Here is a 25,874-nt window from a genome sequence, read left to right as displayed (position 1 = left end):
ACTCAGGCTGCCAGCCTCCCACCCCTCTTTGGCCAAAAATTTTTACTCATCCTTTAAATAGCAAGTTAATTATTACCTCCTGTGGGAAAGTTTTCAATACATTTTTATACATTAATGGCCATGCCTTTCCATTGCTCTCCTGTGGATCTCCAAGTCTGTCTCACAATATATGCTCAACCGTGTGTCTCCAGATTGAAAGTCACATTTACGTAGCTTGGATAATAAATTTAAGTATATTTATTTAAACATTTAAAAACCTGGGTGGATTTTTGAACTTTGCTAAGTTTACCATACCAGCAAACTTCACCTTGTAGTGAAAGGAGCACTGGACTAGAGTTCAGGAGATTTAGGCATGGTCCTATTCTGGTGCCTTCCTTGTCTTTTCTGGCCTCGGTGGCCTCCCTCATAAACGAATGTGGCTTGATTACAGCCCTAGTCTTTGGGTGGCAATTTACAGATAATCTGCTTTTTAAAAATTATCCAGTCCAGTCCCTTTCATTTCACAGGAGAGGAAACTGAGGCTCAAAGGTGATATGTAACTTAGTCAAGATCCTATACAATTAAGTAATGACTAAGGGTAATGAAATCTTGGGATCCGCCACCAGGGCTGACCTCCAAAAACATTTCTAGTTCTAAAATTCTTTAACCCTCCAGTTAAGAAAAACGGAAGAAATAGATAAAGGGAAGCCAGAAGAGATGAGATTTAAAAGAAACAAAAACAGCCAAGAGCGAGTGGGAAAGCCCGAGCTTTCCACGAATTACAAGTGAACTTCCTGTCCTGGGTAAACTTCCGGAATCAACGACAAGGAGAGCCAATCAGAACATTTCTCCGAGAGCCAATGGGAGCGCATATTACAAAGAGCCAATCCCAGGGGTGCTGTCACTGTTATGGTCCTGTCAGGACGCCGGCGTCGTGGTGCTTGGGCGGTCGCCACCGAGAGGACTTCTGTGGGGGACCCTCGGGGACAGGCCCGCTGCGCTCGTCTTCCGCTTCGCTCCCAGCAGTCATCTCCCGGCTCGCAGGCCGCACCGTAGTGCGCGCGTGCGTTTCGGCGCCGCAGCCGCCTTTGGGCCTGGGCCCAGCCTCAGCCTCCTCCACCGCCTCGGGCTCGGAGGGGCCGCGAGATGCAGCCGCCGGGCCCGCCCCCGGCGTATTCCCCCACCAACGGGGACTTCACCTTTGTCTCCTCGGCAGACGCGGAAGGTGAGACTGAGCCCAGTAGGGCCCATCTCCAGGATATAGGGGACGCCTGGCCGGACGCGGCAGGGTCTTTCTGGTGCGAGGCGGCTGTGGCCGAGCGGAGACCGGCAGGAAGCTGACCCGTGGGTGACTCGAGCTGTCCGCGCTCGCCAGGCCTTCCGAGAGGGCCCGGTGGCCGAGGGAAGGGTGTGGGGCGCCTTCTCAGTGACTCGGTCTGCTTCTGGCTTTCCTCACACCGTCTGGTGGGCAGGTTTTTCTGGCGGGCTTCCCACCTCGAGTGGACCCACAGGACCCCAAAATTTTATTTTTAAAGTGACTTGCTATTACTCAGAAAAGGGATGGTTAGTAGCTGGGGAAGGTATCAAAGAATGAGAACGAGGAAGGAGAGCTGTTTTGACCTGTTATTTAGATAACTTTTTGCTGAGATTAGATTCGGCGTTGGAAATACTAACTTCCCTCATAGAGTTTGTGGTTTTTATTGAATCTGGTATCTTGCCTGCGCCCTAGTTTTCCTCCTATTTTATGGTGTTTGACCTCAGTATTCAGAGAATTGGACGCAGGTATATTTGAAGTTTCTTGTAATCCAGGGTGTTCCCAGTGGCTTCTGCAGATTTTCTTATACTGGTTCGAGGAAGCTTTTGTGCTGGAGAGATTTTTCTACAGCATAGGAGAATTTGTTTTCCTCTTCTCTCTTCCTTACCAGACTCTTTGTAACTGAAATCTTTCTCGGTTAGTCGTCTTCAGATTTTACTTTTGTTAGATCTTGTACACAACTAATTTTCCAATGACCAGACTTACTGCTTCATATGAAAAAATACATTATACATCTCTATAGAAATTTTTATTCTAGAGAAAGACCTAGAGTTTCCGCAGAAATCTAGTTTCCTAGTGCATCAGTTAATATAGCTTGCTTTCCCTTTTTGTTGTTTTCCTTGTTTTGCTTTTTGAGTGGCATTGGTTAAAAAAGTGCTGTAGTTTTGGTTATAATTTAAAATGTAAAATAAAATTTTTCTCATAGAGAACATAGCTGATATGGTTAAACGTAATACGGAAATTTGGTGAAATACAGGAACCCAGCATGTTTTAATTTGTTTCATCTACATTTGGTAGCACAATGCTTGGGAAGGACAATCAACATTAATTTCCCAGACTTTAAGAAAAAATTGTCTGTCATTGAGTATCAGAACCTGATGTTTATTCAAACTCATGTATTTATATTTTTCATATCTTCCCTTACTCCAGGAATTACCTTTCTTAAATATACCTAAGAAATTTGACAATAATATAACAAGCTAATCCATTAACTCCATGTACCAAATCAAGAAACGTGGAATAAGTAAAATCCATAAGTTTGATTCAGACTTCTCCATATTGCCTCCAGGGATATATAGACTCTCTGTATATCTAGGTATATATAGACAAGGATAGATATGTGTATAATAATACCCTCTTTATAACATTATACAGTTTAAATTTACAGAGCATTTTAAGCAAAAGACTTGTTTGATCTATATAAGAATCCTGCTGAGCTTTATTCCTGTGTTTTATAATGGAACTGAGGTTTAGAGAAGTTCAGTAACTTCCACATAAAGGATCTAGAATTAAGAGCTACTGTCCTGTCTCCTCAAATTTCTTTACACTAAACAATGATGCCTTTTTCTTATATTTTTATAAATTGAATAATGTATCTGAAATATAGAGTACTGGATTTGCATCCTGGCTTTACCATTTACTATCTATGTCATGTTGGGCAAGTAACTTAATCTCTCTTAACCTCAGTTTTCTTATATCCAAATGAGAAGAATAATACCCAAGTACTCAAATATTTTGCACATGCAAAGCACTTAGTACATCTGGCAGATTTAAGTGCCCAATACTTGTTAGCAGTGCTGCTGCTGCTTGGGTTTCAGTATTAACTGGCCCCACAATTATTTTTTATTGTTCTCCAACATAAATATTTGAAAACATGAATATTTTCAGCTTATAGATGTTTTCAGCCTATACCTTCCTTCTAGATTCTGTCTCTTTTTTAATGATACTTTTCCTTACTATTTGTCCATACATACCTTTGTTCTAAAATTGCATTCGTATTTGTTTTTATATGTATGCGTAGCCTGGTCCTCATGCTTAGAATACTTTTCTCCTCCTTACCCCAAGTTGAAACTTAAGACTGAACTCTTAAGACTCCTTCCATGATAAAACCTTGCGTAACTGTTCCTCGGAAACAGAAGCTTCCCTAGTCTTTTCTATCCCAGCAACTGCCACATAACCCAGAATATAAACATCACAAAATAATTGTTTGTTGAAGGAATAAGTGATTTCTGCTTTCTTCTATCTCATACGACATTGATATTTGGGACTACAAAACTTAACACATTTTGGATTGTATAACTAAAAAATTATTGTATTTAGAGCCAGAAGACTTCAGTTAAAGTTCTGACTCTTACAGTAGCTATGTGATATTGGTCAAATTACATAGCTCCTATAAACTTCCATTTTGTCACCCATAAAATGAAAAGCACACTTATAAGAATATTGTGAGAATTATTAAGATAATATGTATAAAAGCAAGTCTATAAATACGAGTTAAAAGAACATAGACTATGTGGGAATATGCCAGTAAATGAATAAATAAATAAAGTTGAAATCCATACTGAATATTTAAGTTGGTGGTACAAAACTGTATCCAAAAGCAGTAATGAAATGCATGTGTATGAATACAAGAATGTAATGATACTGTTATACATTAGTAAAGTATAGTATAGAAGTCTTTAAGATAATCCTTTGATTTTATTTTGTGTCACACAAATAAGTAATTCTTTGTCTGGTTTATGTCCACAGATGAGCATCATTGGCATTACCTGGGTGCTAGTAATGCAGAATCTGCCTTAATCATAATTTACATTTTAACAAGATCTTTCAGTGATTCATATGCACATTAAAGCTTGAGAAGCACTGATTTAGAATATTATGAGAGATCAGAAGAGGAGGAACTTTTTAATAGCTGGAAGATTAGGGACAGTTTAATAGAGGTAATATTTTGCCAAACTTTGAAGGATAGCTGATGTTTTGTATATGTAGGATGGAGGGAGTACTTCCATGTGCAAGGGACTGCATCTTGGTGCCCCTAACACCAAGAAGTGGCTTAATAAGAAAGGGATTTAACACATTCATTATACATAATAAATGCTATAAAAATATAGTTCAAAGGAGGAAGTGGTTAACTGTAGTAAAGGATCAAGGAAGTCTTCAGAGACAGATTAGGTACATTTTGTAAGGAAAAGTAAGAGTTCTTCAGACTGAAGAGAGGGAAGAATATTCACTTAAGAACTATGCAAGTGCAGTAATTGGTGGAGGCAGTCCCTGTGTTTTATGCTTCTCAGTCTTCACAGACCTAAAACAATGTGGATTTAGACCATGAGCTTCTTGGGTTTGGAAGCTGTGTTTTACTGCCTATCAGTGTCATACCCATTGCCTAGCATGGAGGCTGGTACATAGCAGGAACTTCATAAATGTTTCATGACTACATGATACTTTGTGATTAAGATAAAGATGTTGTGCTGCTAGAGCTGAAGCCAACACTAATTCAACAGAAATCCAGCAAGTAGTTGGAGAGGGCATGAACAGAAAGATGGTCTAAGTCACCCAATAGCCATTTTCCCATCCTCATATTTTTCTACCTCTAAATATCTTTGTATCTATATTGAAGCATTCATCTTTCCTCCAAATCTTAAAGGAAAGATTTCTTTCTTCCTTTCTAAGGATAAGCCTCTACAAGTGCTTTTATTCCCTTATCTTCTTGCTTCCTTTGGAACCATTCTCTTTGTTTTTCTCACTGGCATTTTTTATGTCTCCTCTGTTTCTTCCATCTCTACCATCACTCAGGTCCCTTCTTAATTGACAGAATTTTTAATTAAATCTACTACTTCCCCTTTTCCTTATTTTCACAGCTCAACTATCTCTGTTATTTCCTATTTCTTCAGCATCCAGCAATCCTTACTGATCTGCTGGAACTTCACTTGCTTTCTATGATCCACAGAAGTATCTTCATCGTTGCTTCCCCAAAGGGAAGTTCCATGGCAACAAAAGTTTGGTAAATAATGTGTTAAGCAAGTTTCCTTAATGCAGAATTCCCAGTATGCCAGTATTACTTGTGAAATTCCAAGTGGAATTTGTAGTATGCAGGGTTTTCCAGATTTAGTGATATCAATAGCTTTTTGTGGAGTGCATCTCATAGGATCCAGATACCACAGAACATGAGTAAAGAAACACTTGCATACAAGATAAAGACAAGTTTAAAGAGATATATTTTTTTGGCCTGATATTTATGCTCTTAGCAATTTGTCCCAGCCTATCTCCTACAACTTTCGGAGAGGAGCTCTGTGCCTTTCAGATGCCTTGGGCTTCCATGCCTTTGTCCCTGCCCTTTATTTTCCCTGGAATTATTTCTTATTCCTTCTCTACTCATCCAGTTATCTCTCATATGGAGGTTGTACCTCCATATAGCCTTCTTGACTCCCTCTTTGATAGCTTAAACCTTTTTACTCCTAACGCATCTGTGATCTGTTGACAATAGGCACTGTTGTTTACCTACAGAAGAGTGTGTTTTACAGTACTAATAGGGTTTGTATCATACCTCAGTTAGTTTTTTAATTAAGATATAATTCACATATCATAAACTTCACCTCTTTAAAGCATACAATTCAGTGGTTTTTAGTTTATTCACAAAGTTGCATGACCATTTCCAGTATGTAATCATAGAACATTTTCAGCACTCCCAAAGGAAACCCTGTACCCATTTGCAGTCACTCTCCATTCCCTCCCTCCCTTGCAGCCCCTGACAACCACTAATCTACTTTCTGTCTTTATAGGTTTGCCTGTTCTGGACATTTCATGTAAATGGGGTAACATAATATGTGCCTCGCCTCTTTAACTCAGCATAATGCTTTCAAAGTTCATCCATGTTTCAGCATGAATCAGTAACTCATTCCATTTTCTGGCTGAATAATATTCCATTGTTTGGATATACTATCAATTGAATTTTAAACTCCTTGGAGTATCTCACTTCTTTATATTACTCTAAGAGCATTATAGCAATAAGTAATCCGTAGATACTTATTGGTGGATTAATTAACCAATGGTGAAAATGAGGAGGTACTAAAGTGAAAATGACTTAATGTTTGTGATACAGTTCCTCTTTCCACAGGCCAGAAACTTATCTCTAGTCCCTCTCTCACTTTCTCATATTCAGTTGGTCATCACATTGTTTCAGAATAGTTTCAGAATAGCTATATAATTAATCTATTCTTCCCTCTCTACTGATGCTGCCTTAGTTCAAGTCCTTTCCATTTCTTATCTAGACTTTTTACTGTAGTCTCCTGACCATACTCCCCGCTCAAATCTCTCCCCACTTAAATCAGTCCTTCATAGTGCAGCTAAAATTATGCTTACAGAATACAAATCTAATTTTGTATATTTGCTTTGTTAAAAGCCTCTAATGTCTCTTGATATAAGCACTGTAGTGCTATTTGCCTTTCCATCAATTAATTCATTCAATTAGCACACATTTGTTGTTAGTTGCCTATTATGGGCCAGGCACTATTATAAGTACTGGTGATATATGTGTAAAACAAAACTGCAACAAAGATACTTAGTTCCTGCCATCATAGAACTTATATGCATTAACCAAATAATCACACAAATATATTATTATAAAGTGATAAATGCTATGAAGGAAAAGTCCAGGGAATTACGAAAATAACCAAATCCAATCAGAGAAATCATGGAAGATTTCCTTAAGTAAGTATATCTGAGAACTGAAGAATGGGTGGCATTTACCTGAAGTTAGGAGAGACAGCCTGGTACAAAGTCCCTGAGATAAAAGGGATCCTGGTTCATTCAAAGAACTGAAAGGCTTAAAGTGGCTAGAGCACTGGGTCAGAGTCAGGAGGAAGGCAGAAAATTGCTCTGGAGAAGTAGATAGGGCATGTAGAGATTGTCACATTGAGCTGAAAAACTAGTGGGAGGATTTTAAACAGGAGAGAGAAAGATTTGCATTAAAAAAAGATTCTTCTGGCTATAGTTAAGAGAACAGACTAGAAGGAGACAAGAATGACTAGAGAGAGCAGTTAGAAGACCATTATAGTCTTGCAGGCAGGAGATGATAGTTCGAATTAACTTGGTGATGGTGGTAGAAATGGAGAAAAGTGGTAGGTTCAAGAAGTATTTAGAAATAACCACAAACAATAAATGCTGGAGAGGGTATAGAGAAAAGGGAACCTCCCTACACTGTTGGTGGGTGCAGCCATCATGGAAAACAGTATGGAGATTCCTCAAAAGACTAAAAATGGGCTTACCATGATCCAGCAATCCTACTCCTGGGCAAAAATCTGGAGGGAACTCTAATTTGAAAAGATACATGTACCCCAGTGTTCATGCAGCAGCACTGTATACAATAGCCAAGACATGGAAGCAACCTAAATGTGCATGGACAGACGACTGGGTAAAGAAGTTGCGATATATTTATACAATGGAATACTACTAAGCCATAAGAAAGAACAAGATAATGCCACATAGATGTACCTGGTGATTGTCATTCTAAGTGAAGTAAGCCAGAAAGAGAAAGAAAAATACCATATGATATCACTCATATGTGGAATCTAAAAAAAGAAAAAAAGACAGTAATGAACTATCTACAAAACACAAACAGACTTGCAGACATAGTAAACACTCTTACGGTTTTTGAGAGAAAAGGGGGTGGGAAGGGATAAATTTGGGAGTTTGAGATATGCAAATATTAACTACCATGTATAAAAATAGATAAAAAACCAAATTTATTCTATATAGCACAGGAAACTATATTCAATATCTTATAATAACCTTTAATGAAAGAATATGAAATCGAATATATGTGTATGTATGTATGGGATATTATACTGTACACCAGGAATTGACACATTTTAACTATACTTCAATTTAAAAAAATTAAGATATAAAAGCAACAAAATTTAGTGGTGAATTGAATGTTGTGGGAGCATGTGAGTGAAGGAAATTGTCAAGGAGAATCTGGTTTACAATGCTGGATGGATAGTGATACCACTCACTGAAATAAGAAACTGGAGGAAGACCTTAAATATCAAGAATTCAGTTTGGAATACTGAGTTGTAGATGCTTTTGAAATAGCTGTAAAGAAATGTTAAGCTGACAATCGATTGTATGAATCTCCAGAAAAGGACTGGGCTCAATATAGTGCTTCCTCAGTCTTTTTACCCCTTGTTAATAGTCTGAATGTTTGTGTCCCCCAAAATTCATAGGTTGAAATCCTAATGCCCACTGATGGTATTAGGAGATGGGGGCCTTTGGGAGATACTTGGGTCTGGAGGATCGGGCTGTCATGAATGGGGTTAGTGCTCTTATGAAAAAGACTTCACAGAACTCCCGACCCCCTTCTGTCATGTGAGGACACAAGGACAAGTCTGCAAGTTGGAAGAGGACCCTTACCTGACTATGCTGACACCCTAACCTTAGACTTCCAGCCTCCAAAACTGTGAAAAACAATTTTTTTTAAAATTTCATTTTTTTTAGTAGCTAAGTCATATTCCTGTATATATACAACATCTCCTGGGGTTTTTTAAATGGAGGTACTGGGGATTGAATCCAGGACCTTGTGCATGCTAAGCATGCGCTCTGCCACTGAGCTAGACCCACCCCCTGAGAAACAAATGTGTGTTGTTTATTAGCCACCCACCCAGTTTATGGTGTTTTGTTACAGCAGCCTGAAAAGACTGATACTCCTATGTGAAAATGATAGTATTTACAACTCATAGTACATTATTGTGATCAGTAATCTGTAGACATAATGCTGCAGTAATTATTCTCAGTGCTTTTTTGAGTAAACAAATTTTCTCTTAAGGTATTAAAGTGGCCATTTAGCCTGCTTTGTGTGACGTTCTTCCTCCCCAGGAAGGATATCATCTCTAATACAATTTAGTAGTGTTGATAGAGGAATCTTTAGTTTTTCGTTTTTAAAAATTTCCTACTTGATTTTTAAAAAATTATATCTATGGAGATATTATCACAAATACAGTCTATACAACATGCTCGTGAAGTATGATATATAATGAGTGGAAGAATAGCTTTTCTTGCCTATTGGAAAATTGAAAATGACTTTTTAGTCAGCCTTTCTTTGGTAGAGAAAAAGGTCATTGAGCAAGCTTTATCTTCAAAAAAATATTTCTTTTCATTAATTTTAAACATGTAAGGCATTACACAAATCTATAAATGTGGTAAAATTGCATAGAACTTTATACACACACACAAATAAGTGGACTTAAAACTGGTAAAATCTGAATAAAGTCTATTGACTATCAATGCCAGTGTCCTGGTTTTGATAGTATATAAGATGGTACCATTGGAGAGAACTGGGTAAAGGGTACATGTATCCTCTCTGCAACTTTCTATAAATCTGAAATTATTTCAAAATAAAAAAGCTAAAAGACTCAAAGCAAATAAAAGAAATTGCTGTTAAATAACTGGTTTATACCAAAATGAGATTTAATTTTTCTAAGGATAGGCTCAGGAGACTTAATTGATTTAATTAATACTGTGCAATATGAAAATTAACTGGCAGTACTGAATAGTAAAGCTACTAAAATAAAAACCAAAAAAAATGAGGAAAAATATAACCTAGGACACAATTTTATATAAGCCTTTACATTTTTTTCTTACGGAGTAACATGGTCAAGCTCCAATATGTAGATCTAGCCATTATAAAATCATTATGTACATCATATTGGTTTCTTGATCTCTTTCATTGGCCTTTATATGCATTAAAATGTTTTTATAGCCTAAATGGAACAGTGGAATTTGTCCTTCCAGTGTGAAACGTGGTTGTTTTGTTTTGCTGCACATAGTCAGTTCTGGTTTAGATTTAAGCACACATGGATTTCATTTCATTTTCATTGAAATGAAATGGAATGACTTTTGTCCTTGCTCTTTGCTTGATGAATAAGAAAAAGCTTCTTCACATATATAAGAAGTTGGCAAGTACCAACAAAATGTTCATATTTATTGCACATTACTCTTCTTTCATAAAAATCAAGAACTTGTCTCGAGGCAGATCAGTAAGTCTCATCCTGAGCATACTATCACACTGCACTGACCAAGTTCTTTGAAGTGAAATTCTCAGGCTGAGTAGAAGATTCAGAGAAAGAATCCCTCACCCAGTAATACACTTGAGTTGAAAGGCTGGGGGGGAAATTACTGTTAAATTTTTTTCTGCAGTTTTTTCAGGTGGCTTTCAGTGAAACTTGGAACTTGCTGATATTCTTCGCTACTCTGAGCCCAAACAGCAGTGGAAACATTTTTAGGTGTATTTTTGCAGTATTTTTTTCAAGATTATTTCCTCTTAAATTCAGTTATATTTATTATTGTTTTTAACTTAGAAAATGAGAAGAATATTATACATAGTGTAGTAAGAAAGAATTAATTTAAAAGTAATGTTTTATAATTTTGAATACCTATCCTAGAATTGACAATTAAGCTAGCTGGTTCTTACTCTGGTTTAATGTAAGAGAGCTGTGCTCCTGGAGTGATTTGGAATCTTTCTCATTGTTTTCCAACATTTTTTGTGTGTTAAGTTGCTCACCTATTAGGCTAACTACTGATTTTTTTTTTTACTTTTCTGTGGCTCTTTTGTATCCACATCTAGTTATGTCTTTGAGGAACTGAGGAATGAGTCAAACTACTCTTTCTGACATTCTCCTACTCATGTGCATGATATTTTCCTACTTGCATGGAGTAGAAAATACTACAAAATTGTAAGCTAAAGGTGCATTTTTGAAGTTCTACATCCATGCTGTGACAAACTGCTAAACACATAGAATTCTTTATCACAGCATTCCTTAGCATAATTTATATATCCTTTTTTGGTTTAGATTAAGAATGTTAAGTGCAGTCCTTTCTAGAGGCCAGGAAACAGTTGTTAAGGTCCTTTCCTGCCTCATAATTCCAAAACCTTTAATGTCACTGCTGTACTAATGACTTCCTGATCTAAGTCTTCCTCTTGTTTAATCAAGAAAAGACACTGTACCTATTGGGAGTAGAATTTTAGTTAAGTTTCATTCAGCTCTTTAATTTTCAACTGAGGTTAAGACCAAGAAGCAGAAAATAATTTTGAGAGAATATTTTAATCACAAAATTTTAGCACAATTAGCATCCACGGCAACTATTTTTACACTTTAATTAGGGAAGGACAGTGAATCCAAAAGTACTTGCATTTTATCTCTAGCTGAATAAACTCCATTATAAAAGCTTTTTAGAATTATATAATGTTAACTTGGAAAGAACTTTGAATAGGAAACTGGAGACCAGAAGACATTAATGATTTACTGTATTAATTAGTAGCTAAGCTGGGACTTAGCTTCAGAATGAAAGTTTTATTGTAATTAATTGTGGGAGTTACCAGAATCAGATCATGATGTGACTCTTAATTAAGCCACTCACTGATTGAAGTTTAAGCCAAAATTTTAATGGCAGTTCTCAAAAGCTAACCTAGAATTTACGGTAATGAGCAAATTAAGCTCTTCTGTATACTGTCTTTCATCACCAGGGAAGGGGAGTCTGTCTTAAGAATGTTCTGCTTTGCTGTTGCCAAAATTGTTTTCTAAAATACCACTGCAGTCTTGTGACTTATGGTTAACAACATTGATGGTTGTTTACTAGTGCATATTATCTGCTCCTACAGAGGTGTTTTTTCCCTAATTCCTGTATGACTTTAGGCAAGTCCTTTACTATCCACCCCCCCCTTTTTTTTGACTAGAAAATGTGGCATTTGTGATTATCTGTAACCTCTAGAGCACTCACTGGTAAGACTGAATGGAATTTATTTTGTAGTGTAGATAATGGAATCTCTTCACTGCTTTTTAGAACTGACAAAAAATAAATAAATAAAATCACCTTTATTTTGCCAAAACAAAAGACAAATGATGTAATTTATATAAAGAAAAAATTAGCTGAACTATCAGGAACTCTTTCTAGTCAGATTTATCCAGAACTAAGCATTAATATATGAAGCACTTAGCATAGATATTTGGTGATTTAAATGAAAGAATGTATGAATAAATACATTTAAAAATAGGGGAAAATTAGTTTTCCTTTAGCAAATAATGTCTAATGGTTTATATATATAAATATATAATGCCTTTATACAGTTAGTTTGTTCTGAAGCACATAGTGTACATAGTAGTGAAGGGAATCTAGAATGATATCCTGTAGTATATTTTGTATATATCTTCCATTTAAATTTTAAAGTTATTGTTGTAAGCCTAGATTCTGGCACCAGTCTACCTAATTAGCTGTGTAATCTTTCATATGTCTTCACCTCTCATTTTTCATTTTCTTGTTGTAAAAATAAAAGGTGGTTTTAGATATCTATTGTTAAAAAAAACAAACTTCAACTGAGTAAATTTCAGCAATTTTTATTGATTTAGTCAGTGATTCATGAACTGGGCTGTATCCCATCTTGCAAATAGAAGGGAACTGTACAAAATGAAAGATTTTCATAGGCAGACAGGAGCAGGACAAGGAAGTTACACTAGCAAAAAGTGGATTTGTTGTGGCAGAGTCACTTTCCTTTAGGAAGTTGCAGGGGTCTTTCAGGCAGATTAACTCACTAGTGTTGACCAGGTGATTGCTGATTCACTGGTTTAAGATTCCATTTCTGGAAGAGGCCAAAACTATAATTAATTAGTTTGTTGACATGGTGCTTAGCATAAGTGACTCCATTTGAGGCCTGTTTTCTTGTTTTCAGCACTATCAACTATCAAATATGAGGATTGTATGCAGTTTCAGATGTTAATACTTAGAGATCTTCAAATGATAATTATTTAGTTGAGTATATACTCATGTTGGCTAGGACTTGTATTTTACCTTGGTTTAAAGTTTTGTCCTCTTTTCTCCTAAGATCTCAGTGGTTCAATAGCATCCCCAGATGTCAAGTTAAACCTTGGTGGAGATTTTATCAAAGAATCTACAGCTACTACGTTTCTGAGACAAAGAGGATATGGCTGGCTTTTGGAAGTTGAAGATGATGACCCTGAAGATAACAAACCACTCCTGTATGTAAAAATAATATGTATTTTTGGTTTTTAGAGTTAGTCTGTGCGATGATTATATTCTTTGGTATTATTTAAAGACAAGTATGGAAAAATCTTAACCTTTTTGGTCAAAAGTTTTAGCTGTTTTCAGTTTTACTATACAGTTGACCCTTGAACAACATAGATTCGAACTGTGTGGGTCTACTTATATGTGAACTTTTTCCAACACATATATTGGGAAAAAATGTGGAGATTCACAGCAATTTGAGAAAACTCGCAGATGAACCACATAGCCTAGATTTATTGAAAAAATTAAAAGGTATGTCATGAGTGCATAAAATATATGTAGACGTTCGTATAACATACAGAATGTGTGTTAATCGACTGTTTATGTTATTGGTAAGGCTTCTGATCAACAGTAGACTATTAGTAATTAAGTTTTGGGGGAGTCAAAAGCTGTATGTGGATTTTAGACTGTATAGGGAGAGTGGTGCCCATAACCGGTGCATTGTTCAAGGGTCAGCTGTAATTAGTGAAACTGACATTATGAGAGAATATTTTTAATCTACTGAATGGCAAACATTAAAAGAATCATAATCTTATATCACACACAAATATACTCCAAACTGTTAGAACTTAACCTTGGTCTATAGGTATCTCAAGTAAACATTCAGTGAAAGTTAAAAAAAAGCAGAGTGCTGTGTGCTTGCTGTGGAAATCAAGTTTAAGACAGATTAAGAGTTAAAAAAAGATTACCACTCCAAACTATCTCCCATATGGAAATTCTAGAGCTACCACTAGGAGTACTGTAGGGATACCTTCACTTTCTTCATAGTACTTGAAATTTATTATGTGATTATGTGTCATTTGGAGGAAAAAGTATTTAACAATTTTGGAAAGAAGTATCTATAGCTTTATAAAAATCGAGGCATTACTAAGTTATTCTTTGTAGTAATTATTGGTCAATCGAGTGCTAACACATCCTGTTTCTTAATATACTGTATTTCATCAAATCTAAGATGGTATGGATTATAAAATGCAGTTATTTTATGTTTATCAATAAGAAAGAAAAAGTACCTAAGACAACATAAAGCTAAGACATCAAGGGACTATCTTATCTCCTTAGTGTAAGGATAAATGAGAAGTAACTTAACATATAAAAAGAGACAGCAAGGAAGTTTGCTTGCTTCAGTCTGCCAATTGGTGGGGTGCTGGAAGAAAAAGTTCCCATGAGAATGTAGATTTCATACCAGCTGTCATATAAGATTGCAGTCTGATCAGTATGGTCCCAAAAAAGTCTCAAGTAGAGAATTTTATTTAAGGTCCCAAATTAGTAGTGCCTCCAAGAGACTCTGCAAAAGGAAAGGCAGATCTTGGAAGCACTTGGCTTCACACTAGGCTGACTACAGTTGTAAGACACTAGCAATTGTGAGATGCATCCCAACTTTAGAGATGTTGAAATGTTGCATATGTACACCTTGGAACCAGTGAAATGTGGTACTTCAAATGAAAATGTTTTATTGACCTATGGAGACTATACCATTATATTTAAACTTGTATTATATTTTACTGCAGTTGTCTCAGTATTCAAAAATGTGTGCCTTTTAGGAATTGTTATTTTTAAATTACAGGGAAGAATTGGATATCGATCTGAAGGATATTTACTACAAAATTCGATGTGTTTTGATGCCAATGCCATCTCTTGGTTTTAATAGACAAGTGGTGAGAGACAATCCTGACTTTTGGGGCCCTCTGGCTGTTGTACTTTTCTTTTCCATGATATCATTATATGGACAATTTAGGGTAAGTATATCTTACAAATTCTAAATATTTTAAGAGTTTAAAATTCAGAATAGCCATGTTTTAACTATAGTACTTCATTGTTTGAGAAATGCTTTAGCTTTACCCATTATTTCTCACTTGTTTTTCCCCAGAACTGTTCTTTTGTTTTTTAACATTTTTTTTATTGAGTTATAGTCAGAACTGTTCTTAATTGAGGAGTGCCTTGTATTAATACTTTCTAAACTCTCCTACATCATCGACATAAAAATTATTAATATTTGTATAGTAAGTGCATAAATGGATGTGACTGCTCTCAGCTGAGCAAAAGTGACTGAAAGGGCTGATTTCCTCAAGGGATAAAGAGTTTGAAACACAATACTAATAATCACCTTTTATTCATTTTTCATTCTGTTATTTAAAATAAACTTTTTAATAAATGACAAGGATTCCATCAGTGTCTGGTTTTATATAATTCTTTGTCCTATTCTCAGGGGCTTTATCATCAAAACACAACATAAACTAATCTCATTCCCTCATCCCTAGTTTAAGGCTTTAGAGGAGTAAAAAATAAGTCTTTACCAGAGAGTGATTTGGAAATGAATTAGTTTCCTATTGTTGCTATAACAGATTTCCACAAGTTTAGTGGCTTAAAATAATGCAGACTTATTCTTTGACAGTCCTGAAGTTAGAATCCAAATTGAATGTTAAAGGGCTAAAATCATGTCAGGGTTGTTTCCTGTGGAGGCTTCCAGGACAGAGTCTGTTGCTTGTCTCTTCCCATGTTTAGAGGCTACCAACATTCCTTGGTTTCTGGCTGCGTCACTGCAATCTCTGTTTCCATTATCACATTGCCATCTTCTCTACTGTAGCTAAATCTCCCTCTGCCTCCTTTTTTTAAGGACAGTTGTGATTACATTTAGTGCACACCAGATAATCCAGAGTAATCTCCCCATAGCAAGATCCTTAATGTTATATAACACTAGTCATATTAATATTTACCTTAGATCAGTAGTTTATAGCAAATACTCTGTTGAAGATATAAGGATCATTGAAGAAGTTGAATGGGGGCTCTGGACTCCTACCCACCTCCAAGCCTTCATGTAGAACATCTTTACATGAACATCTCTCCATGATTTTTATCTATTTCATACAATCTTTAATTTGAACAAAGGGTTCTAAGGCTAAAAACAGAAGATTCTTACTTCCATAAGGTGTTTCTCAATTTGGCTTTGCTTGATATTTTCTCAGGGCTGGATTGGGGTCATACATTTTGGACAGGAATACCACAGAAGTGACATTGTGCCCTTCTGCATGCTATCAAGGATTACATGATTTTAATATGTCGTATTCCTGGCACTATTAGCATCGATCACTTGGTTAAGTAATGGGCTGGTATCTGCTCAATTCCTCCACTGTAAAGTTGCTATTTTTCCCTTTTTAATAAATATCTTGTGAAGATACTTTAGACTATGCAAACATCCTGTTTCTCATCAAACTTCAGCCCACTAATTTTAGCATCTATTGATGAATCTGACATGCAACAGTTGTTACTGTATTGCATACTGAATGGTCATTTTCCTCATTCCTTTCACATATATTGATTGGTATTCTCTTTGGAATAGCTATTCTGTCTTTGCCATTACTTAACTGTTTATTTATTTTTGTCAGTATGGACTCATGCATATTTATATTTTCTGGATTATATCCAGTGCTGTAACTTAGTTAATTGCTCAGATTGTTCCAGTTTTAGCCCATGGGAGCTCCTTCAGGTTAGCTTCTGTATCCTTTTGACATATTCCCATCCTTTTTCGAGCACTTTGTTTCTTTCTGACTCCATAAAGTGTTCTGGGCTTATCTTTTATTCTCACTGCCCCACCCTTGGAATCAACAATTTCTCCTTTTATTGGGGAATATTTAGAAACCAGGATCTGGGCAATAGTGTGCTTGTGTTACTATTGGGTGTTATTATTTCTGGATCCCCCCTAAGTTCTGGCAGAACTTGGAAGTATATGCATGTATCATTATTATGCTAAGTCTCAGGAGTTAAAATTGTCCAAATGTCTCCCATATTCTATTACTTGGATAAATGTGTAATTAATGTAAATTTTAAAGTCCTCCTGAGAAGATCGGTAACTGTTTACAGGGATGAATTTTCCTTGCAGAACTCTACAAACCCAGAAGGTTAGAAGTCAACATTTTGTTCCCTTTTTACAGTAATCTTTTTTCATAGATCTTGAAATACTGAGGTTTCCTTAGGCAGTTGATCACTGCTAAATTTTTAATTTGGATTTAAAATTGTATTACAAATATTCTTACTAAGTTTTGGAAAGATACCTGGGAATCCAAACTCTCTATGACCTGAAATTGAGTATACCAAGCTATTTTATACAGCAGAGAATTGAGTTCATGGGAAATTATCAGCTTATTTGATACACAGATATTAATTGCATGATTTTTTTTTCTCTTAAGGTGGTATCATGGATTATAACTATTTGGATATTTGGTTCACTAACAATTTTCTTACTGGCCAGAGTCCTTGGTGGAGAAGTAAGTGGTTAATTTTGAAAATAACCTTTGTTTTTTATGGTAAGCTTTATTTTTGATACTGTGGATGTTATCAGTAGCTATATTCATCATACCTGTTTCTTGTCCCAAAATTGCTTTTAAGTTATGCTACTTCTTTTAAGATGATCAACATACTAGTATTATGCATACTCAATAAATGTTACAAGAAATAAAGTGGAAAGAAAAAAATCCCATTTCACTCATAAATAGTTTACAGCTTTTTAAGGAAGCATACAGTTTATTCTCTGTTACAGCAGTTCTCAAACATTTTGATTTCACATCCCCAAAGAGATTTCTTTATGTGGGTTTTATTTACCAATATTTACTATGTCAAAATTAAAATAAAAATTTTAAATACAGATATATTCATTTAAAACTAAAAGTAAACCAAATACATTTTAACATAAAAAATATGTTTTAAAACTATTTTCAAAACAAGTGAGAAAAAGACATTGTTTTACATTTTTGCAAGTAGTTTTAATGTCTGGGTTAGTGGAAGCTGGATTCTAATATCTACTTTCTGCGTTCAATTGTTATGATATATTGTTTTGTTTAAAGTATATATCAAAAATAAGGCCTCCTACAGATACACAATTTGTAAAGGAAGAGTATTTTAATACCTTTTTTGCTTGATTGTGGACATTCTACTCTGATACTGCAACAACACTCAACAAGTAATAATTTTTTAAAGGTTTGTTGCAGTGAGAATCTCAAACCGTATCAGTGAACTTTTCATACTCTTTTTCACTAAAATTCACATTGGATGGATCTTTTTATTCATGCATCATCATATAGAAAACAATTGGGGTCACTTAGTTTTACAGATCTTCTAAATGTTGATATGTTTTGTTATACAATATCAGAAAATCATGTTCATTAATGTCACCACCTATCTCATCAGAAAATCCTTTATGAGGAAACTGTCAGGCTTACAGTAATGGATATAAGTTTTCCAAAATTCTACTTTTTGCTTGAAAGAATTTTATAAGTTGCAAGAAATACTGTTAGTTGTTTTCCTTGGAGCAGTAGACTCACTTCATTCAGGTTCTTAACATGCCTGCCAATACCTAACTCTGGATAACCATAGTTTGTCTTTCAAGTAAAAATGGTGTTTCATGGAAAAAGCATCTAGTTCAACTCCTCACCCAAGCAGGTATACAGGTGCTCTTCCTTGGATAACCATTGAATCAGGATACAGCAGAAATGCTTTCTATTTCCCAATTTGTTATACAGAATATTGAAAAGATATATACACAAAGGTTGCGATTTAATAAAATTAATCATCTTAACTGCTTCATAAAGGACATTGTTAAGTGAAACCTGGCTTTTTTTCTTTTTCTGTAAATGTGTGATAGTAAGGAACACAGTAACTACTAGTACAGTTCATGTCACTTGATTTGTGACGGCATGTTTTACACACCATTGCTTTTGCCCTATTAGTACACGGGCCACACCTTGAGAACCTCTGCTCCATTAAATTAGACTTCATGAATTACAATAAACCTAGAAGTTCCAGCATTCTGGAATTCCACTCTCTGTTGAGAGAGTAAAGCAGAGGAGATGCCTGGCAGAGTTGTCATGTGGGTTCTGGCTCATATCAGGCTGACTCTATGAACATTAAATGCTAAATGCAGATATCTTGAGCCTTTTCTTACACTTGGTGGAAAGGTCTCCAAGTCTCTTACTTAGCTCTTGTTCTTCTGCTTTCCAGCTTCCAAAATTAAGTTGTCCTGTCTTCTGATCTCCTGTTTATGCCTCTTATAAAAAGGAGTTTCTTTTTTCCCTTCCCTTTAGTGGAGTTTCAGGAGGGAACAGTATTAAATACATATATTCAATCCATCACCTTAATCTAAAACTCTTGAATAAATTTAGAATAACATTTATCTAAGAAGGGAGGGTATAGCTCAAGTGATACAGCGCATGCTTAGCATGCAGGAAGTCCTGGGTTCAATCCCCAGTACTTCCTCTAAAAGTAAATAAATAATAAAATAAACATAATTACCTTCCCCCCCCTACAAAAAAAAACTTAAAAAATTTTTATCTATGAAACTTCTTCACTCTGCATATGGAAATTTAAAATAATTCTAAAAGAGACTTAAAGTTACATTTGTTTACATATTATTTCTTATATTCTAGACATAACCTTTATAACTTTTATATGAAAACAGATATCATTAAATGTTTCGGTAATTTAGGACTGTTGATACAGAAGTTGAAACCTAGATCTTAATTTGAACTCTCTACCTACTAGCTTTGCTTTCCTGAATAAAGCACTTTGCCAAAGAATCAGTTACTTCATAATGGGTACAATAATATTTCATAGGGTTGTTACTATATTTGATCTTCACAATATGTGATGCTCTATCACAGAGCTTGGCACATAGTAACTCCAAAAAAATATTTTTCTTTTTAGTCTCTCTGGCCTGCTCTCCCTTCCCTTTTAGTCTGCATTTGTCACATCTAGCTTCTCTAGGTCTTGAGTTTTTCATCTGAATAAGATGATTGTGGTCCCTTTAAGTAATCCCACAACAAGGGAAGTAGTGACCATGTGTACTGTAGAAATATACTCAAGGTAATTGGATATATGAATATTAAGCTCAAAAGAGAGAGAAGGGCTGGAAATGTAGATTTGGATATCATCAGAAAATTAATGACAATTGAAAACATGATATGTTACTGAGATTGTGCAGGACATAAAAGAATATATGATAATTTGAAATATGATGGATATGAGACTTTTATGATTTTCTTAATTCTCACATTTATGTAAGTACAACAAAGTATGTGTGATGTTTAATAGTGATTAAAATGAGTGTCTTGATTTCGCTTGATATTTATTTAAAATTTTGAAAATTCACAGGTTGCATATGGCCAAGTTCTTGGAGTTATAGGATATTCATTACTTCCTCTCATTGTAATAGCCCCTGTACTTTTGGTGGTTGGATCGTTTGAAGTTGTATCTACACTTATAAAAGTAAGTAGTGTGTATTATAAAAAGTAGTAACAGAAGTATACAGTTGTCTCTCAGTATCCATAGGGGGTTGGTTCCAGGACCCTGCAGACACTAAAATCTGCAGATGCTTAAGTATCTTATACAAAGTGGTGTAGTATTTACATATAAGCTATGAACATCTTTACATATACTTTGGGGAGAAGCTTCAAGAAGGTGGAATAGAAGGACAAAGAGCTTACCTCCTCCCAGAAATACATATACTTTAAATCATCTCTAGATTGCTTTTGATACCTAGTACAATGTAAATGCTATGTGAATACTTGTCTGCAATGCAGCAAATTCAAGTTTTGCTTTTTGGAACTTTCTGAAAAATTTTTTCCCTGAATATTTTTGATTCACTGATGGATCCATGGATACAGAACTCACAGTTAACAAGAACTGGTTATACTAGTTCTCTGGCTAAGAATCTTGTAATCTATAATTATTTATCAAACAATTACTATTTTGAGACAGTGACCATACTAATTTTACCAATTCTATTTCTTTTATTTTCCCTTTTTAATTGCCAGAAATTATAATGTATGTCTAGGTGGGAATAAAGAACAAAATGCAAATCACGCCTCAGAATATTACACTCAAAGAGTTTAAAAATTTTTCTTCTCTATCCTTATAGTACAAGTTCGTCTGAGTTAGATTTTGTGGGAGATGTTTATTTAAAATTCCACTGGACATTTATTTAATAATTGTTACTCCAATTTGAATAGTAAGTTTCTTATCAAATATGATAGACATGGTTCCAATTAGCTTTTCTATGTTGCAGAGATCAGGACTTTATACTGTGTTAAATTTCCGTTAACATATGTATCCACTTTAAACATTTACTGATGTTATTAAGTATTAATAATAAGTAGTGATGTAACTTTTGGCATTTATTAATTTTGAACTGCTTTGAGAAATAAATAACTGCTTTATCACATATGTGTATATTGCACAATGCATGTAATTTTCTTTTTCTTTGTGGAAAATAGAACTTTTTAAGACCATCACTTCTAGAACTGACATTATGTCGCCTCCATGCTAAAGTATTTAAGTAGTTACTTTTATGACATTTGGTTTTACTTAATGTTTGTTACAATATAATTCCAATATAAAAGAAATTATTCCTTTTAGAATTGAGTAACTACAGGCTAACATTGACATTATATGAGTATTGGGTATTTAGAAGAGTTGGATTTTGAAACCAGTCACTTCTGAATTCAGATCCTGGTTCTGCCACTTACTTGCTTCTGCCTTGGGGAGATATCTTTTCTTATCCTCCTCTGGAAAAGGGGAATCTTAACAACTCCTTTTTAGGGTTTGTTATGAAGATTTTAAAGTATAAGTCATGCCTAGTACAGTGCTTGGCACAGAATAGGCGCTCACATGGTAGCTGTTATTATTATAAACATTAAAAGAATATTTTGAGAACATGTTTGTATGTTTGAACTGTTTGAACACTTCAGAGCCTAAGGAGAAGCGCTTTCTTTCCTCTACATTCTAATCATAGAAGTTTTTTTTTTTGATTGTCACTATTAGCTCTTAATTTAAAAGTTGTGCAGTGCAGGAGCTAGCCCCATACTGGCATTTAATTATCTAATCTTAGTGAACATACCACTTTACTGAATCATTCAAGATCACTTCCTGCTTGTGTGTTGTTTTTGGATTAAAGCCTGTTTGAATACTTCTGAGACTACTCCCAAAATTGCTAAAACTGTGTTCTCTGGTTATTTTTAGTCATCAAGTTCAACTGAAAATTGATCTTAGTATTTTTTATACAACATATTTATGTATTATAAAATGAGTCTTTTTTATATCATTAAAAATTTAGGATAAAATTATTTTTATTTTTAAATACAATTACTTTATTGATTTCTTACAATCAAATACTGCTAACTAGCATTACTTACACTCATGCATCATTAAGAACAAGAGGATATTTCCTTGGAATTTTCAAATTCTGCATTATACAATAAACAAAGACCTTAAAATGCACCCTGATTAATTACATAAACTGGTCATTTTTTTTTTTAAGTGTAACTAATAATTTGGTTCCTAGGATAAAATTTTTTAAAATTTTTCTTTGGTAAATTTTTTCCCCTAATCACTTAATCTTCTGTGTATAGTGAGCTGTTGTACATGCTTCTTATTTCAGTCCAAAGTTTGTTGAGAAATAAGGTTGCAAAATGCTCATCATTTAACTCTAGTATTAGAATACAGTTTAATCTACAAGCATGAATTTTTTTAACATTAAATCTCTATAATTCTTACCAGTCTTTAACCATTTATTTACAACAAAACTTTAATTGTGACATCCAGATGCAATTTGATTATAATTTTGTTCCATATATTTTCCTGTACTTTTTTTTTTTACAAGTTTAAAATATTTTTGTAGTTGTTCGTTTGTTTATTTTTAGTTTAAAAAGCACAATGGAAAGTTAGACTATCTCAAATACATTTTCAGTAAGTCTGCCAGGATTTCTTTTTTATCTCTGTACCAGTGGTTCTGAACTGATGGTGATTTTGCCCCCCAAGGATATTTGGCAATGTCTGTGGACATTTTTGGGTGTCACAAATGGGGAGAGTTACGATGTTACTCGTATATAGTGGGTAGAGACCAGGGATACTGCTGAACATCCTACAATGCACAAGACAACTTCCCACCACAATTTTCCTGCCCCAAAATATGATTAGTGCAAAGCTGAGAAACCCTGCTCTGTGCCAAATCTATTTCTATCATAATTTCCCTGATTTCTGCCCTTAAAGTTCTCCCTTTCATTTTATTCTGTTAAATGCCTTCAATGACTACATTAATAAATATTACATAAATTTCTAGTGGAAATAATTTAAAATTAGATATGTGTATAATCAGAAAACTCTCCACCAAAATGTTGTTTTTCCTTTTTTTCATTTAACACTATACTTCTACCTAGTCCTGGGGAAATGCTGTGATACTAAGTATTATGTAAAATATTCACTTAATCTGTTTTCCTACTTCTTGGAAGGAAAAAAGGGAAAAATTTCTACTCTGTAAGGATCAGTTTTCTTTCAGCAAACAAATATTTTTCAGCAATTTATTCCAGTAATAGTTTTTCCAGAAGTTGCCTTATCTTAAGTCACCAGGAACACTTGTTAAAAGGACTCATCATTAGATTCTTCTCAGAAATTCTGATTCAACAGAACTAGAATGAATCCCATGATTCTCTTCTTAATAGGCACCCGAGGTGAGTCTTATGATTAGACAGGTTTGGTAACAAAAGACTTCATTTGCAGAAGTTAAGGAGCAGAGCAAGGATTAATATTATTAATAAGTTTTAAACATTCTCAGTAAGCTTTACTATTTACCACAATTGGTTGTCAGAGTTGTTCTTAAAAAATATTGTAAATGTTATTTTTACTCTGTGATACCCAAAGTGTTAATTGACTTGCTAATATGCTGCGTTTTTTTGTTTTTGTTTTTGTTTTTGTTTTAAAGCTCTTTGGTGTCTTTTGGGCTGCCTACAGTGCTGCTTCATTGTTAGTGGGTGAAGAATTCAAGACCAAAAAGCCTCTCCTGATTTATCCAATCTTTTTATTATACATTTATTTTTTGTCCTTATATACTGGGGTGTGATCTAAGTCATATATGAGTAGAAAAAGACAATGTTACATTTCTGTGCAGGCTGGGAATTCTTGTTTGAGGGGAATGAAGAAAACCTGTTGCTGGTAAAATTTTACATGTTCCAGATGTAAAGGCAGTTTAAAGTCTTTTTAAAACAATTTTTTTTTTGTATTTAATTAAGCAGTTGCAGTTATCTGAATTTTTTTGGTCAGAATTCTAAATTCTGTTTGATTCTTCATACTCCAGTGAATAAAATATAAAAGCACTGTGTTTTTAAGATTGTGTCAATGTTCACCTAAAAACTTGTGCCAAAAGCACCTGGAATGGTAATTATATTTTACTTGAAGGATAAATATGACAACATCCTGATAATCTAAAAGTGCACTTTTTTCTTTAGAGTTTTCTCCTGCATCACAGATCCTGTAGATATATATTTATATTTATACATATATATTTATGAAGTAATTCTTATTATTCACAAAATATATTTCTGAATAGCCTAAAAATTAAGATATTTTAAGTCCAATGCTTAAACCTTGTTTAATTTGGCCATTAAACTTTTTATTTATAAATTTAAATTTGTTTTTAAATTGTATATAATTTTGAAAATCTCATACATGCTTCAGTATGTCCTTGTTAAGAATTCTTAATAGTAACAACTAAAACTAATTATAACAGTTGCTGAGGTTTGGTTTGTTTGGGTGTGCTTTTACAAACCACTTTTGAATGCCTAAACATCTGATTTATATTTTCTGTTTCTCTTTCTGACCAAAGGAGCAAGAGGTATAATGGATATGGCAGTCATTAAAATTGTCAATATGTAGAAAAACAGTAATATTTATAGCATCAGTAAATATTTTTAAGTGATACTTAAGTTATAAAAGTTGCTGGAAAGAGACCTTTAAAATCTTGTGGTCCTGAATAATGTTACATGAAGTAGAAAAAAATAAAATACTTCCCAGTTGTGTGTTTTGTTTTGTAACACCTGTCCTGTATTACTTGATATTTTGACAAGTATCAGGTACCCTTAACAAGCATACAATGCTCGCTAAGGGAAATACTAAGAAATTCCTACTAGTGAAAATTTTTTTGCAAATAATTTCAGAGATTTCTAGATGTACCTTTAATTAATATTAGCTTGTAAAGTAGATAAAATATTTTATATCCATAAAGTAGCAAATGCCTAATAACTATTAGCAAGTTATTATATTATCCTTTCTGGTCTCAGCTAGAAGAATTAACTGCTGTTCTCAATATGGTAACATGGCCGTCTCTTGGTATGTATTCCTTTAGCAACCTTATCTGTCAGGAAATATCCAGCAATTCTGAAGCAAGCCTACAAAAATTTGCAAGATATCAAGCCTGTCTCTCTACCTTTCCACCTCTCCCTCAACCTACAAGAGAAAAAAAAAAATCAGATTTTAAGCTGTAGGAAAAGTGTGGAGCTACCCTTCAGCCAGAATAATGTGGGAAAATTATATAATGCTGATTTTTAAACTCAGCTTAGGAAAACAGATTAGAAGCACCAGAGGGGCAGAAATTCTAGAACCTAAAATAATATGAAATAGTATGGAAGAATCTGTAGCTACAGGAGCAGCAACTCTAGAATAAACATTTGTCACACTCCAGGAGTTCCTGAGA

At 34.5% G+C, this 25,874-nt stretch overlaps 1 protein-coding gene across 1 annotated transcript; it reads left to right on the top strand.

Annotated features, from left to right (window-relative positions):
- The first annotated feature begins 880 nt into the window (after positions 1-880).
- Positions 881-25,215, top strand: YIPF4 (Yip1 domain family member 4). The gene is made up of 6 exons (XM_031466819.2): positions 881-1,204; positions 13,164-13,317; positions 14,928-15,099; positions 17,548-17,625; positions 20,504-20,617; positions 24,108-25,215. The coding sequence occupies exons 1-6, from the start codon at positions 1,126-1,128 to the stop codon at positions 24,243-24,245; spliced, it is 735 nt and encodes a 244-aa protein (XP_031322679.1). The 5' UTR covers positions 881-1,125; the 3' UTR covers positions 24,246-25,215.
- The last annotated feature ends 659 nt before the right edge of the window (positions 25,216-25,874 follow it).

The sequence above is a fragment of the Camelus dromedarius genome, chromosome 15 (assembly GCF_036321535.1).
Source record: "Camelus dromedarius isolate mCamDro1 chromosome 15, mCamDro1.pat, whole genome shotgun sequence".
Classification (NCBI taxonomy): Eukaryota; Metazoa; Chordata; class Mammalia; order Artiodactyla; family Camelidae; genus Camelus; species Camelus dromedarius.
The sequence above is the reverse complement of the archived record's forward strand: the minus strand, read 5'-3'. Positions and strand labels throughout refer to the sequence as shown.

Bases quoted from the DNA above. Each gene is read 5' to 3' on its own strand.
- YIPF4 (XM_031466819.2), top strand. From the start codon at position 1,126: ATGCAGCCGCCGGGCCCGCCCCCGGCGTATTCCCCCACCAACGGGGAC. The intron at 17,626-20,503 runs GTAAGTGGTTAA...GAAAATTCACAG, and splicing joins CCAGAGTCCTTGGTGGAGAA to GTTGCATATGGCCAAGTTCT. The intron at 20,618-24,107 runs GTAAGTAGTGTG...TTTGTTTTAAAG, and splicing joins TTGTATCTACACTTATAAAA to CTCTTTGGTGTCTTTTGGGC.